General features: G+C 34.7%; 3 protein-coding genes across 5 annotated transcripts; all 3 read left to right on the top strand.

The window, feature by feature from the left end:
* The first annotated feature begins 1,600 nt into the window (after positions 1-1,600).
* On the top strand, positions 1,601-5,988 carry LOC108224979 (kinesin-like protein KIN-10C). Of its 3 annotated transcripts, XM_017399756.2 has the most exons (18): positions 1,601-1,917; positions 2,060-2,225; positions 2,343-2,540; positions 2,632-2,818; positions 2,895-3,100; positions 3,214-3,545; positions 3,635-3,677; positions 3,851-3,928; positions 4,008-4,067; positions 4,308-4,349; positions 4,429-4,467; positions 4,559-4,619; positions 4,701-4,954; positions 5,079-5,125; positions 5,264-5,285; positions 5,363-5,431; positions 5,520-5,558; positions 5,673-5,937. In XM_017399756.2, the coding sequence occupies exons 1-18, from the start codon at positions 1,736-1,738 to the stop codon at positions 5,715-5,717; spliced, it is 2,070 nt and encodes a 689-aa protein (XP_017255245.1). In that variant the 5' UTR covers positions 1,601-1,735; the 3' UTR covers positions 5,718-5,937. The 3 variants fall into 3 exon arrangements, with proteins under 3 accessions (XP_017255245.1, XP_017255246.1, XP_063936511.1); XM_017399757.2 differs by lacking the exon at positions 4,308-4,349 and having other exon boundaries at positions 5,673-5,988; XM_064080441.1 differs by lacking the exons at positions 4,308-4,349; positions 4,429-4,467.
* Positions 5,989-6,759: 771 nt separating this feature from the next.
* LOC108224381 (uncharacterized) lies at positions 6,760-13,481 on the top strand. Its single transcript, XM_017398970.2, has 10 exons — positions 6,760-6,960; positions 8,023-8,234; positions 9,514-9,650; positions 9,864-9,908; positions 9,993-10,046; positions 10,332-10,436; positions 10,568-10,774; positions 11,210-11,295; positions 11,839-12,830; positions 12,942-13,481. Exons 2-10 carry the CDS (start codon positions 8,054-8,056, stop codon positions 13,163-13,165), a joined length of 2,031 nt encoding a protein of 676 aa, XP_017254459.1. The 5' UTR covers positions 6,760-6,960; positions 8,023-8,053; the 3' UTR covers positions 13,166-13,481.
* Positions 13,482-14,111: 630 nt separating this feature from the next.
* Positions 14,112-15,119, top strand: LOC108226314 (uncharacterized). Its single transcript, XM_017401257.2, has one exon. The coding sequence runs from the start codon at positions 14,232-14,234 to the stop codon at positions 14,973-14,975; it is 744 nt and encodes a 247-aa protein (XP_017256746.1). The 5' UTR covers positions 14,112-14,231; the 3' UTR covers positions 14,976-15,119.
* Positions 15,120-15,579: the final 460 nt, after the last annotated feature.

The following is a 15,579-nucleotide window of genomic DNA, read 5'->3' as shown; positions in this document are numbered from 1 at the left end:
TAAGGGACTTTCCAGTTTCCACCTGTGTTAGCGAGTGTCACTATGGTAGTTAGGGCGTCAGTGTGTACACGGTTCGGGTTGGGCGGGTTAGCAGAATTTATTGACCCAATCCGATTAAATCGGGTTTTCAAAATTTCAACCCAACCCGAACCGTATAAAGTTGTAACCCAAACCAAATCGGTTTGGATTGGTTTGGTTATAATCAACATCCAATTTTTTACACTAAAAATTACTTTAACAATCTTATCAAAGACATAAAATTAAATTCAGTTAAAAAAAAATAAGTAGTAACAAATAATGTACAAATATATTCATGAATTTAGTCTCATATTCATAAATTTATTCTCATATATATTTAAATAGCAAACAAAAATTAATATATTAAATTTAGGGCACACAAATACAATAAAACTAATTGGACTAGGTTAATATGTGATGAGATAGATATATTTAATATGTTCCCATATTTTTTAACCGGGTTGGGTTGGATCGGTTTATAAAACTCGAAATCCATGTCCAACTCAATTAAATCAGGTTAATACTATTTCAATCCAATTACTAATCGGGTTAAAAAAATTCGGATTAGATCGAACGAAATATGATCGGTTTGGATCGGGTTGGTCGGTTTTGCCAACCCGTGTACACCCCTAATGGTAGTAGTTCTATTACTCCTCCATCCCAAATATCCGAGCTTAGGGTTGGATTGATTATCTAGTTTCGAAATTTGTTTTTTTAATTTTTTTTCTAAAATTTCAAATTTTAATTTTTATTTATAAAAATAAACAATACGACAATATGATAAATATACCTTAAATTATGTGACGGAAATCAATGAACTCGTCTAATTTGGGATGGAGGGAGTACTTTTTAATTTTTATCACTTTCAAAATTTTTGTTACATAAAATAAATAAATTTTGATATGTGATTTTAAAAGTTACACTCTTTAAATATTTAATATATTATAATTATAATTAATTATAAAAATAATTAAAATTACAAATGGAGATGAGGCTCAATGGCTCATCCGTGTATGATTTTACGGTTACCTAAATCAAGACATAAGTATAATCAATATATATTTTCTCATTATTCATTTGATTTTTATTACATATTTTAAAATATGTAGATGATATATTCTATTAATTACTCATTAATTTTGGGAATAAAATTTTACTAATATCTTTTTTATTCGACCTATTTTTAGAAAATAAATTACATATCATTGCTTGTTTTGTATTTTAATAAAGAGACATAAAATTCATAATAGCTACTAATTTGGAACGAATGGGGTAGTATGTTTATATATTCAATTACAAATAACATAGTAATATTTAGGATATTGCACAATGATTTTTAAAGTAAATTTCTATAACTTTATGGGAACTTTTCTACAAAAAGAAATAAAAAGCGTGCTCTTTTGGTCTTAATAATAATACAGGTCTACAGGATACTAATAATCACAGAATCACAGACATTTAATTTTTATTCGCACCCCTTTATTTAGAAAAAAAAAACAAAAATACTCACATTTACAGCAAACGCCATTACAGAAATACCCTTGACAAGATCTGGAGCCTCCCCAAACACAAATTTTAAAAAACAACCCCTATACAAAATTAACGGCTCCTGCAGTTTCAATTCAAAGACTTCTCTGACACTCTAGTTTCTTCTTCTCCCATTACAAATACACACAATCAACACACATCTATACTCACATCTGTAGTTGTAGACTCGATGCCGCCTCGCGGTTCCAATTCATCTCGAAAAGTTCGAATAATCGCAACAATCCGTGGCTATACGGATCAAGAATCTGGGTCGATATCTGAGAATTCGTTGCCGTTGATCTCTGTGTATAAGCACGGTGAAGGTGGATCAGATGAGAAAGTTACCTTGTCGTTCGGAGAACAACCGGCCTGGTAAGTCATTATTCTTCGAAAACTGTTGCTGCGTATCGTTTTTTTGTTTTTGGAGTTTAGTGAAATTATGTGGAATTCGAAGTGTTTGTGTGCTATTGTAGGGCTTTAATGAAGTTAATTTTATGTATTGGTTGTTTTCTAGTCGGAAAAATGCGTATGATATGGATTATTGTTATGGACAAAATGAGGATTCGAGTTTGATTTTTGTGAAAGAAATTAAGCCTTTGATTTCTGGAGTTATGAATGGAAAAAATGCGTCGATTATTGCTTTTGGAGCTAGAGGCAGCGGTAAAACATGCACAATTCAGGTTAGTCCAGTACCCTTGTAGTATTGTGTAATTGATTGTATATTTGTTAGTTTTACTATGTAAACTAGGTGGCTTTAAAATTGTGTTGTATTGTTCTGATTATTGACCAATATAAAGGGCTCTGAGGATAAACCGGGCTTGGCAGCTCTTGCAATGGCGGAAATTCTTTCAGCAGTGGAGGAAAATGGGAATTTAATTGCAGTATCTGTGTATGAGGTGTACCAGGATAATGTATTAGATGTTTTGGATGCAAACAAGAAGGTTCAGCTATTCGAAAATGCTCATGGATATACTGAATTAAGAGGGATTTCTCAGGCAAGTCACGATTCTATTCTGAGCATAACTGTTAATAGAACATTTGGTAATACATCGAGTGTATAATTCTGTTATCTTGATTGCTTTGTAGGTTCGTATCAATTCGATGTCAGAATTTGTGAAATTGTATTATAATAATGGTACACGAAAAGCTACAGAGAAGGTAGGCCCTAAGATTGCACGAAGGAGTCACAAGGGTTTGATGATATGTGTGTTATCTGATAGTGGAAATCCAAATTCCAAAGTTGTGGGGAAAATGAATTTTGTTGACCTAGCAGGTACACACTTGAACTATAACTGGGATCCTGTATCTAGCATATGTACTAATATTTGCTACTGCTTATATTGCACAAGGCTACGAAGATGCAAGAAGAAATAGTATTGATTGCGCAAATCCGGTGGAGACTGCTAACATCAACAAGTCTTTGTATGCCTTGTTAAATGTTGTGTATGCCCTCAATACAAATGAAAGTCGAGTGCCATACCGAGAAAGCAAACTCAGTCGTGTACTGCAAGATTCTTTTGGGGGTAGCAGCCGGGTGTTGCTCCTCACTTGTTTGGTAAGAAGTAATCTTATTGGTACAAGAAGGTTTCTTGATAATGCGTAGACTATAGATGAGTACTGAAACTTTGTCGCATGGTGATAATTGTTATCTAATCTGTTGGAATGTAGAATCCTGTATGTCAAGATACAATGTACACGGTAAGCTTGGCCTCACGGTCCCTTCAAGGCACCAATGGACTTTCAGACACAATGATCAGAAGCAGCGTGAGTTTAGCTAAACCAGTCCAATCATCGATGAAAAATCAGAAACTTCCAATTCTTTCTGATGCGACAAATAAAAAAGTTGGCTCAACCACAATAATGAGAAGCAGCAAGAGTTTAACTAAACAGACACAATCATCGGTTAAGAATCAGAAACCTGCAACTGTTTCTGCTACAAGTAAGAAAGGAAAAGAATCACAATCCCGTTTTCATAAAAAAATTGTTGCCAAAAGCGGGAGGTATTGCTTTGACTTGTCTATTCAGCTATTCCACTATAATGTGGAAAGTGGGTTCATTCTAACAAATTTAATGTCTCCTCTATTTTAAGGAAACTCTTTGATGATGGTGTCCCTTCAACTACCCATAAAGAGGTAAATTTTAAAATTCTTTCAATTGTTTTTAGGAGTTTCTCATAGAAGGCATGATTGTATTTGAGTAATTGGGATAACTGAATGGTGTTTGTTCAGATCATGTTCATCATTACAGTTAATTATCTGTTTGTAGCATTTCACTTTGTTGATTTTACTTGAAATCAAATACATAGGCAAAGTTAGCCGTGGATTGTTCTTCTGCAATATCTCTGAATGAAGCTGTTGGTGTTGCTTCATCTCCAAAGAAAAAGGTACAATACACAATGACATTCGCATCGTATAACTCACTTTGTAAACGGGAACATTTAATCATAATATAGTTTTCTGCAGGAAGAGACTATCGAAGATTCCTCCTTAAAAATCATGGACTCTACCGAGATATTGGAGAAGGTATTCGCTAATGAATCAATGATTATATGTTTAGGCCTATTGCTAAAGATCTAGTAATAATATTTTGTTGAGCTAATGCTAGGTTAAACTATTCAATTAGAAAATTATAGTATATTAAACCTGCATTGTGCTAGATATTTGTTTTCAGTAAATAATTTGTCATCACTGATATAACATCTAATCATATGTTTCATATATTTACATATCTTACATATACTGAGGCTTATTGGATTCATTCAGGAAAATTTACTAGCACCTGCTTACCACGCATTAGAAGATAAGGTCATTACACTGTGCTAGAAGTTTCTTTTCATACACACACACGTTTCTAGATATGCTAAAGCTTGTTGGATTCATGCAGGAAAATTCACTAGCACCTGCTTGCAATACATCAGAAGAGGTCATTAATTTATCATTATGATATAATCATTAAAAATATCAGTACCAAAACTTGGTAGTATTTATACAGCATATACTTTATTCCTTTCCAGGTTGCTTCTCCACTCATCTCTGATATTGACTTCAAAGCATTATCCCCTCTTGAAGAGGAGAGTAAGTATTAGCAAACCTGCTGACTTTGAGTTAAATATTGTATAGTATATATCTTCTTAAATCTTTGTGCTTAATCCACAGGTGATATCATTAAGGAGGAGAATAATAACTCTCAAATATTGGAAAAATCACCACCACTCAGTTCACAACTACGAGAATTGTCAAATAGCATGAAGTCTTTGTATTCTTCTACACCTTCAGTAATAGCTACACAGGACATTAGTAATCCGTTTAGTCGGCTATCTGTTCTAGAACCTCAAACTCCTCAAACTCCATTGACAAGTAGTTTACAGAATCCGCGCGAAATATTCAATAATCGCAGTTCAGGAATGAAGGTTAGTTTAATACAGTTATAATTTTGTTAACATGATGGTTGTTTTTAATCTCATTAACTTTTGTTTTTCATTAGCATGATGGTTGTTAAAAATTTATTAACATTTGTTTTCCAATTTACTACAGCAAAGTCTGGTGAAGGACTGCCTGCAATTTTTAAATACTGCAAGCAAGTGAGTTAATAGATCTTTTAAATTCCTTTATATCCCAACTTGATCAAGTTTTTAGTATAACTTTGAAAGAAAAATAATTGATTATTTGTACCTAATTACAACTTTATACTAATTTGTTCTATATTTTTTTATATGCAGGGACGAGTTAAAAGGATTGAAGGTAGTATTTCTTCTACTTCATGCATAATAAAATATTCTACATCAGCTTAATTTTACAAATAATATTTATTTATGTAGGGTATTGGAGAAAAGAGAGCGACTTACATTCTTGAGCTTCGTGAAGAGTCCCCTGAGCCTTTTAAGAATGTAAGAATATAACTCATTTATTTTACCATACTTGCTATATAAGCATATCTATATGCACATTGATACTGTTTTAAAATTTGTATTGCAGCTTGATGATTTGCAGGATATTGGGCTTTCAGCAAAGCAGGTATTGCCGCCACTATGAATTAATTGTCTATAGTCTACATGATTCCTATTTGTACATCTGCAATTTCTAGAAAAAATTGCTCCTTAAATACATTTTTTTTAAAATTATTTGCAGGTCAAGGGTATCATGAGAAATGTAGCTGGAGACCTTTTCAATTAATCTGATTTTGCCTATGAGTGATGTTAAATGTGGCAACCCAAAGTTGCCTCCAATGTGTGTCATTGCCAGTGTTCTATCTATTTCGAGTCTGTAAGGATTTGTAGTTCTGCAATTGAAAGTTCATATGTTTATTTGCCGTAATTTCAAACGGGTAGTAAATCATAACTCTCCTGGATGTATTTTGGACATGCATTATGTGATACATTTATCATTTGGTGGATTGGTCCTTCAAGTAAAATGACAGACCTGGTTTATATTATCTATTTATAATCTTAGTGTTTTTTTATATGTCCATAATTGTGAGTGTGAGTGTTTGACAAAAATTATGTTAAAATTATGTTTTTCAAAAAAATAGAAAGATAAAATAATAGTTGATGAGTCCAGATCCAAGCACCCAAAAACACCCATTTTATTTTAAAACTTTAGTGTTGATATTTGAATTTGAAAACAAAATTTTGTTGATTTTAAAATTTAAGTACATATAATCAATTGATGTTCTAACTCTAATATAATTTACTCGTTAAATGTAAATATTTAAGGAATTATTTTATGTCATTAAATTTTTTGTGACAAAATTATAAAATTGCAACATATTATTTTTGAATAAAATTTTAATCATATAATTTCATAGTCATTACATTTTTTATACAAAATATTATAAATTATTAAAAATTTAATTTGTTAGGCCGAAAACTCAAATTTTAGATTCATTGAATCTGAAATTTGAGAACAGTCAAACTAGTGATTAGATAAAAATAATTTTTAAAGTGATTGACATAATTAAAATTAAAATTTGAATGAGATGGAAATTTACAAATGATTATATATCCACTTATTATAATATTAATACTAAATAATTATATTTTATTAAATATAGCATGAATTCTTTTCGATAATAAATCTAATCAATTTCTTATACAATAATAATAATAATAATGAATGAATTTCCAAAATATTATTAAAATAATCGCGGTAGTATCTTCAAATAAGAAAATCAATTGAATTTCTTACATAAAATCAACAAACTTGTATGCTTTTAAGTGAAATTTAGTTGGTGCTTCAAAAATTACGTCCCTCCCCCTTTTTCAAGTAAACTGGTTCTCATATATATACACAAGCATCGATATATACATACAACCTATACATACACATATATACACATTCCTTATCACTGTACTGTAGCCGCCTTTCCGGCAATCTCAAATCTCTCCGATCGCCGTCGATCTCTCAACTCTCATACACTGTACGTATACACACACCTATACACACACACACTCTCTCTTGCTTTCTGTTTCAACTCGTTTATAAGCTGATCACAGATCAATGAACCTCAAACCCTAGTTTTTTTTTTTTGTAATTATTTTGTTTTTTTAGTTTGATCTGATTTTATTAATTGAATTTTAAATCTGTAATTAGTGTTTTGCGTGATTTTTACTTGCATAATTGTGAATTTGATGTAATTGAAATGTGATTTGCTTATTTTATAAATGTCTGTTGTGATGATTTGTGATTGTTGTTTTAATGTTGAAATTAGATGATTGTTTTGTTAGCAATGTGTGTTGTGAGAGGCGGTGGATCTAATTTAATTTAGAGTTGAGGAGATATTGGAGTTGGGTCCGGTTTCGGTGTAGAGGATTTGAGCGGATATTGGATTGTTTATCGTTGTTATGGTGTATGCTGACTAAAAATAGGAAGTGATTTTTATCATGACAGTCTGGCTTCCTCACCTTGTGGAAAACGGAAATGCAATGTGTTTATTTTTTACCTTTTACTACTTAGGTCGGGAGTGATTTTTAAGTTAATAATCTAACTCTTTGTTTGTTGTTACTACGTAGTGCACACGTACTACAACTGTTGATTAACAAGTGGTTTAGAGTTTAAACTGTCTTAGTTTTCAGAGCATTGTTGTTTATGTTTCGCTTAAAAGTTCACAGCAGTTTTGAAATATACAGACCTTTTTCATACTGTTTTTCTTATGGCATCTGAGTGTCAGGCTATCACAAAATCATTCAACGGGAATTTCGTATAGATTTGATAATAAAGTTATAGGCGACAGGGAAAAATTAGGCTTTACTGCCTTAATGACCATCAATATCTGAGTATCTTATATGCCAGCCTTTACCTCCCCGTGATACTATATTCACGTCTTACACTGTGACTAAAGTCAATATGCATTAATTCTTTGTTGCACCAATGTCTTCATCATACTCTCTTTTAAGGTGTGTGTCTTGGATCGTTTATCTTGTATCTCTTTATCTGTTATACAGATATGCATCTTGGTAGTTAAGTTTTGAAATTGTTACAGAGATTACCCGAAAGTGGTCATTTTTGCCTAAATGCCAATTCCAAGATTGAGTACCAGCATTACTTCAGATGTAACGAAGTCAGTGGAGGGGAATGATTCTCTAGACACTTTTATTAGACAGGCAGTTGGAAAGGAGCCTTATCTTTCTTTCTCAAGGACAAATGATAGTCCAGTGCAGTGGATCCAATTACTGCACGCTCTAGACCAACAAGGTGCTTAACCTTTTTTGCATTTTTGTTGGTAGTTGACAATATTTTTTAAAGTGTATAACTATAGTTGGATGTAAGGACCATACCATTGACCAATTCTTGCACTAGGAGCACATTTTCCACCGCTCAGGCACTCCCTGATTCTCCTCTAATTGTCACAAATTTATCAAATCACATATCATTATCATGGTAGATGCTATATTTCAGATCAAATTAAACATTTAAAAGCAATAATACCATTCTTCCAGAAGTATACTTTATAGCATTAGCAACCTCGTGAGAAATCTCAAGGTGATCATCTTGTTGGTTATGTGGTTAGCAAGGCCAATGGCGGGCGTAAATAATTAGCTTCAATCACACATCAGGCCATATATGTTTTTTTTATAATAATTTTTTCTAAATTTTACTATGTCAATTATTGTAAAGTACCTATTATCCAAATACAAGACAAATTATACATTGAAGAGATAATATAGCTTAACGGGGGCAGTACATGGTTTTTTATATATATAATAAGAAACTTAATTGAAGTTCCTTAAAAAAACATGTTACTACTTTTGAATTGGCGGTGATTATTTATGTTTTGACAAATTACTATATATGTATTACTCGGCATTAAATTGACAAATTTGATTAATTAAAATTTCACACCATATTATTATTGAAACTAAAAAAAATGTGATTGTATAGGTAACAGCTTCAAGATCATATTTACTGAGCAGACCACTTCACTTTAGTATCACAGCAGTGTCGTCTTTGTTATGTCCCACGCATTGCGTCAGGGACTAGAGTGTGTTTATCTTTGTTTGTCCACGTAATATCTGAATATGGTGCTCTCTGGTTGTTTCTAGTTGCGATAGATGAGAATCTTGGCTTAATATACAAAGGCTGTAGAAAGCAGTTTTCCTTTTTTAGCAAATCAAACATCGTGAGTTCATAAGTCGCGGTAGCTCGAATAAAATACAACAGTCTTCTTTGTTATTTAGTATTTGGTTTTCTTGAGTTATTGCCTTATCTTCTTCCCTTTTAAAACCTTTTGTCCCTATTATTCAGGTTTAAAGAATTTAAGGTCCCCAGACCCAAATCCAAATCGATCCTCAAATTTATTAATTCTTTTAGTCAGTATGTATCACTGTTATTAGATCTTTGTTTTGATTAGATTCTGCTTGGCGAACAAATCTAGGATTAGTACAAAGTATTGCAAATTTTGTTGTGTTCAGCGAGAATAATTTTTTTCCTTTCCAAACAGATCTTGATAGTTATTTCTTGTTTTCCTTTCCAGATCTTCCTGGTTGGCCGCTGCTAACACCTTTGAAGGTTCAAATGCAGAAGTGTGACAAGTGTTCGCGGGAGTTCTGCTCTCCGATTAACCACCGGAGACATATACGGATGCACCGGCGGTCTTTAAACGTTAACAAGGTTTTGTAACTATATTCATTATTATATGTGTTTCATATCTGTATTTAAAAAATTAAAAGCTCTTGAGATTTTAAAATTTTGGCTTTTCATATTAGATTATAATAAACAGAATTTCAGTTTGTGGAACACAATTATAACACGAACATGTGTAATTGAATTTCTCATTAGAGTCGATAAAAATGTCTGATTATATGTTATCGTAATAAATTGCAGGAATCTCATAAAAGTAGGGATTTGTTGGCAGCATTTTGGGATAAGGTAATGATTTGGATCATTGGATGGTCATGTATTTGAAGGTCATCCTCTTATTGCAATAAACTTATAACCTGTTTTATTGTGCAGTTATCTTTTGACGAGGCTAAAGAAATTGTATCATTTGATGATGTGGTTCTGGAGGTATAGGCATGGTCCTTGCATATCTTATATATGTTCCAATTGCTTGTCACACAATTACTCTCTTGAAAATTTATGCAGTCTAGTATTTCTGTTTTAATTTATCATACTAGAGAGGATTACATATTGAGCTTGTATAAAGTGCAAATGCTTCAAAATAAAACTGGGTGTTGAAGAGTTGTTCATTTGGGTTGATAACTATTGAACCAACTTCCTTGCATCATTCTTCTTTTCTCAATATGTGGAATCTTCCTTTTGTTTGACTATTGCTTAACTCAATTTATCTAGGAAGTTTCTGGTTCTTCAATAATAAAGGCATTGGCATCATTCATCTACAAGCCAGGATTTTTTGCTCTTTCACAAGTCTATCAAAAGGCTGGCTCTTCGCTCTTGGTAAGGGATTTATTTGTGTGGTATCCTTTTTATCTTTGCGACCATCAAATCAACACCTATGATGTTTCATATATAATTTTGATTCACGCAACTTTCAGTGCCCCTTTTCCTAACATTGTCAAGTCTTGTAGGATGTAATTCAAGCTAGACCTTCCAGGCTTCCAATATCGTCCCAGGAGCTATTTAGCATACTTGATGATGCTAGTGAGAGAACATTCTTATGCGCTGGCACAGCAGAATCAATGCAGAAGTACGTATTTGACAGGGAGGCTGGAAAAGTTGCCCTTGAGATGAAAAACTTGGTTGCTTGCACCAGCTTCCTTATTGAACAAAAACTGGTATGTTGAAATTCCTATATATATTTCTTGGTTACTTTCTCAATAGATATTACCCCCCCCCCCCCCCCCCCCCCCCCCCCTGAGATGAAAAACTTGGTTGCTTGCACCAGCTTCCTTATTGAACAAAAACTGGTATGTTGAAATTCCTATATATATTTCTTGGTTACTTTCTCAATAGATATTACCCCCCCCCCCCCCCCCCCCCCCGGTCCACACACACACAGAGAGAGAAATAAGAAAAAGGAAAAGTTTGAAGCTGAACAAGAAACATGGTATTACTTGATTTCTAAATGTAATAAACGTAAATAGAGCATGGAGTCTCAAATTTCTACTCATATGAAATTGTCTTCAATCCTGGTGCACCTTCCTGTTGCTACCCACCATTTTTTTAAGAGAATACATTTAATAACTAAATTAGTTTTTAAATGTGCTCAGGTTAAAGCATGGCTTGCTGACAAAGATGCTGAAGCTTTAAGATGCCAGAAATTGCTTGTGGAGGAAGAAGAAGCTTCCATGAGAAGGTAAATTGAACTATGTGTATCGTGTAGTGCCTATTTCTGACAAGCGATTAGTTCTGCTACTCTGTTCATCACCCTGAGATTTAACTCTCATGGATTGAGGATAATTTGAAACCACAGGATTCTCATTCCACCAAGTATATAAATCCTTATTCCTGTATATGTAATAAAGATTATTTGCAGTTCATTCCCTTTTACTAAGGGAACTGTTTGTACTTGTCATGAAGTTGTTCAACCAATATTGCTGGTGGAAACCAATTTAGCATACAAGCCCATTTATTTATTACAGGCTGCAAAATTCCATAATCGATATGCCAGATATGTTCCTACTTGTTCTTTACCCTAGGTAGTTCCAATGTGAAGTGGCACCATTGCATGAAAAAGAAATTAAGGAAATGGGTGTCCTATATGGATAGCGACTGTACCATTGCCAACAAGTTCTTATGATGGCTAAAAGTTTTAATAGTTTTTTAGAATGGATCAGTCTTATATACTAGGCCGTAATGTTGGATTACTATTTATTATACTTTATTTTTTACTTTGTAGGCAAGCTGACTTGTTGGAAAGGAAGAGACAGAAGAAGCTTCGACAGAAGGAACAGAAAGCAAAGGAACAATTCCGTGAGGAAGAACCTCTGAAGAATATGGTTGATAATGTATCAGAGAGCTTGACATCTGCAGAACCTTCTAGTCCTACAACCCTTGTAGATTCACATCTTTCAGGTGAAGGAACCTCTGATGATGTTCCAACAGTCCTTGTGTCTGTATCTAATAATGAACCTGCAGAAACTGAAGCCCAAGGTGTACTCAGCAGTGAACCTGTTGATTTATGTCTTGCCCAAAATGATGAACACAGGAAGAGTCGAGGAAATGGCCGTCAGCATTTAGGGTCAACCAGATGGCAGGTGCCAAAAACACAAAGAATTGGATGCAATGGCTGTTATCACGGCCCAAGTTCAAATGTGGTGAAAACTGAACCTACACCAAAGCACATTTTCCACAGGGATGCAAGGGCTGCCCCAGTCAATCGCAATAAAGTGTGGACTAAAAAAGCCAAAGCAGATAATGGGGGGAAATGTGCAGCAAGCAGAGGGGTAGTGGATGTGAATCAAATTGAGCAAACTGGCTGTGCAGTTATGATTGGATCTATATCCGTGACGGTGAGAAATTCTGAGGCAGAACAGGCTAGTAGTCAGTCTGAAGCTCAAGATTCCTGCGATATCAAGCATGTTAAGAAAGTTGTTGCTCAAGACAAGCTGATGAAAGAAGATGTTCCGAGTAGCACAACTCGGTCTACTGTGAAGTGTTGGATGCCTGTGAGCAGGCATGAGAATATAGGTCGAGGTCAATCTGCTCAAAGTGACAATCAAGAATCTGACAACAATCCAATTTCGAGAATTGGTGGTGATAGTATGATGCCAGGTAATAGTGGTTTTTGTTCTTGCGAAATGGAAAGCAGTTATGGTAAAAGCAGCGAAATCATGGAGACAAAAGACTCGCACTTCTCCACTCACCCTGCAAGAGCGTTTCTCGCTGAAAGTATGTTAATATTATGTCATATATTGTGAAAGCTAATTATTTTCTATTGATAACTATCCCTTTCTGTCAGAAGCTAGTTTTAGTGTCTAATTTCTCTTAAATCAAATGCAGGATGGAAAGAGGCCGTCTCAGGGGAGCATGTGACCTTGGTCCTATCTCCAGAATCTGACTGTCAGCTAGCATCAATGATCAAGGAATGCGACGTTAGTGGCGTAGCAGGTAACAGGCCGGCCAGAATTTCTCCAAGCAACAGGCGCCAGAAAGCCAAATCCAGAACAAAGTCTGAAAAGAATGTCCAAATAAAATACATTCCCAAACAGAAAAATGTTACGTAGGTAATAAAAGGAGAAGAATTAGACTGTTATACAAATTGTGCAGTTAAAGTGTGCCGCAATTACATCATTCCTAGCTTCAGGGGTTCCAGCTTTATTCGTGGCACTCCAGTCGGAGGAAAATATTTACAGTTTTTTTTTATATTTATATCGTTGAAATTTTGGGTAGATGGGGATATTGTCTCACTGTCTAGATGAACTCTTGCAATAAACTGGGTCTCTAGTGCAGTTGCATAGGTTTTTTTGCAGTGTATTCTATTTGTTTCAGACCTATTGATATTCTCTTTCAGTACAGCAGCAAAACCCCAGTTCAGTAGCAGCAATATATCTCCGATATCAGATGTCAAATGTTTTTACTCTTCCCTTATAGTAACCAATAGCTTACAGGAAATAAATATGGCTTTGCTTTTGTGTTTTTCATGCGAAATAAAAATCTGTAAGCTAAAACTTGTTGGACTGGATCTACAAAGGCCAATCTATTATGGTGGATTAGTTTACATAATCCAGATTCCAGCGATCCAAAATACAGTTACTTTTGAAAATATGTGAGCGTCAAAACTGGATTGGAATAAGAATCGGGATTGAGAATGCAACATGAGAGTGGGTATCTTAAAAATATATAAGAAATAATTTAATTTTTAAGTAAGATTTAGATTTCTCATTTATATCATTATATTGCTAATCCAAACATCTATTTGAGATTTCGATTTGAGTTTGAAATTTCGAACGTTAACGAGACTCTTTAAACATCAATCAAGCGCTACGTACATTTTAATTCCGCTACTTATATTTCAGCTCCGAATAAGACGGTGGTTCATTCATTTTTGCCCCAATAGAAAATTACCACCCATCTCTCTCATTTGTAGCCACGTAACCTCACTGAGTCCCAAAAGTCCTCACAACTAGACACGTATCACCTCACCTCAATATTCTTCACACAACACCCAAATCATATCCATCACAAACCACAAGAACTTTTCAGTTTTCACCCTTTTCTCCTGCTCTACTCTCATCTCTTCTCCGATCAAGAAAATAAAATAAAAAAAAGTTAAAGAAAGATTGTCAAAAAATGTCAGGAGGGGTTGGTCCAGTGAGTGAGATAAGCACCTCAAAAGAACAAGAAGACGAGGCCACGGTGAAGGAGAAGCAAGAGCACAAAGTATTCAACAAACCAAAAAAAACCAACAGCTTCTCGTCTCTCCAACAACTCAACGCTCTGGCCGTGATCATAGTCCTCTCAGCCAGCGGCATGGTCAGCATCCAAGACTTCGCCTTCGTAGTCTTCACTCTTTTCTACATGTACTTCATCTCCAAGGTCGCTTTCCCCACCTTCTCTTCGTCAGCAGAGCCTCCCGTCTTCGGCGAAAAAAACAGAATTTTAGGCCTCTACGTGTTCACCGGAGCCCTGATCGGCCTATTTCTCCCCATAGCTTACATATTCGAAGGAGTCGTGGAGGGAGACAAAGAGGGTATCCAGGCCGCTGTGCCACACGTGTTTCTTCTGGCGAGCCAGGTGTTTATGGAAGGGGTGGCGTTTTCGGACCGGTTTTCGCTTCCTATTCGGGTTTTCGTGCCGGTGGTTTATAATTCAGCGAGGATTTTCACCATCATGGATTGGTTGAGGACTGAGATATCGAAAGGGCACCGAGAGTTTAGTGGGAGCGAGAGGAGATTGGTTGTTGGGAGAGGTTTGGCGGTGGCGAATTTGGCGTTTTGGAGTTTTAATTTGTTTGGGTTTTTGTTGCCTTTTTATATGCCGAAAGCCTTCAAGGCTTACTACGCTTCCTCGCCCGAGATAAAGAAGGCAGCTTGATAGTATTAGATTGAAAATTAAAAACCGTGTATCTACCTGGTTTTAGAGTTCTAGTTGTGTTTGTTCCTAAGATATGCAATGGGATTGTAATTTTAGTGTTTCATGGTTCAATCATGGCAATAATCCCTTGTTTTGGTCTTTTAATTGCTAAACCTGTTGAATTCTTTTTTGAAGCCAGTCGATTTTGCTCGATTCCAAACTCTAATAGGTACCAGTGCTATGAGTTTATGACTTTATGGTGGTAATTGACTAATCACTGTAATAAATATGAAATTCTGCTGGTGGAAAAAATCTTCCAAGAAAGACTTATGATATGCAGCAAGGAAGTAATTACAAGAATTATAATTTACTTTTGCTATATACTGAAATAAGTGAGAACTGTAAAATTTGGGGGGAAATGAGTAGCTAATAAAAATGAAATGGGAAGAATGACTCGTATTGCATGGCCACCAGAATTGAATTTACTAAGTTCTCCAGTTTCATTCATCTCGGACACACGATATGACTCGTCACTTTGCTTCATAGTTTAAACTTTAAACCCACCCCATAACTCGTTATACTAGCAGCAGTCAGGGACTCGGGTAGAGAGTTGATATATATCGTC

This window comes from Daucus carota, chromosome 6 (assembly GCF_001625215.2).
Source record: "Daucus carota subsp. sativus chromosome 6, DH1 v3.0, whole genome shotgun sequence".
Classification (NCBI taxonomy): Eukaryota; Viridiplantae; Streptophyta; class Magnoliopsida; order Apiales; family Apiaceae; genus Daucus; species Daucus carota.
This window is presented reverse-complemented; position numbering and strand designations above follow the sequence as displayed.

Excerpts from the sequence above, each read along its gene's own strand:
- LOC108224979 (XM_017399756.2), top strand. The coding sequence starts at position 1,736 with ATGCCGCCTCGCGGTTCCAATTCATCTCGAAAAGTTCGAATAATCGCA. Across the intron at positions 5,126-5,263 it reads TTTTTAAATACTGCAAGCAA|GGACGAGTTAAAAGGATTGA; the intron begins GTGAGTTAATAG and ends TTTTATATGCAG. Across the intron at positions 5,286-5,362 it reads ACGAGTTAAAAGGATTGAAG|GGTATTGGAGAAAAGAGAGC; the intron begins GTAGTATTTCTT and ends TTATTTATGTAG.
- LOC108224381 (XM_017398970.2), top strand. The coding sequence starts at position 8,054 with ATGCCAATTCCAAGATTGAGTACCAGCATTACTTCAGATGTAACGAAG. Across the intron at positions 9,651-9,863 it reads GGTCTTTAAACGTTAACAAG|GAATCTCATAAAAGTAGGGA; the intron begins GTTTTGTAACTA and ends AATAAATTGCAG. Across the intron at positions 9,909-9,992 it reads TGGCAGCATTTTGGGATAAG|TTATCTTTTGACGAGGCTAA; the intron begins GTAATGATTTGG and ends TTTATTGTGCAG.
- LOC108226314 (XM_017401257.2), top strand. The coding sequence starts at position 14,232 with ATGTCAGGAGGGGTTGGTCCAGTGAGTGAGATAAGCACCTCAAAAGAA.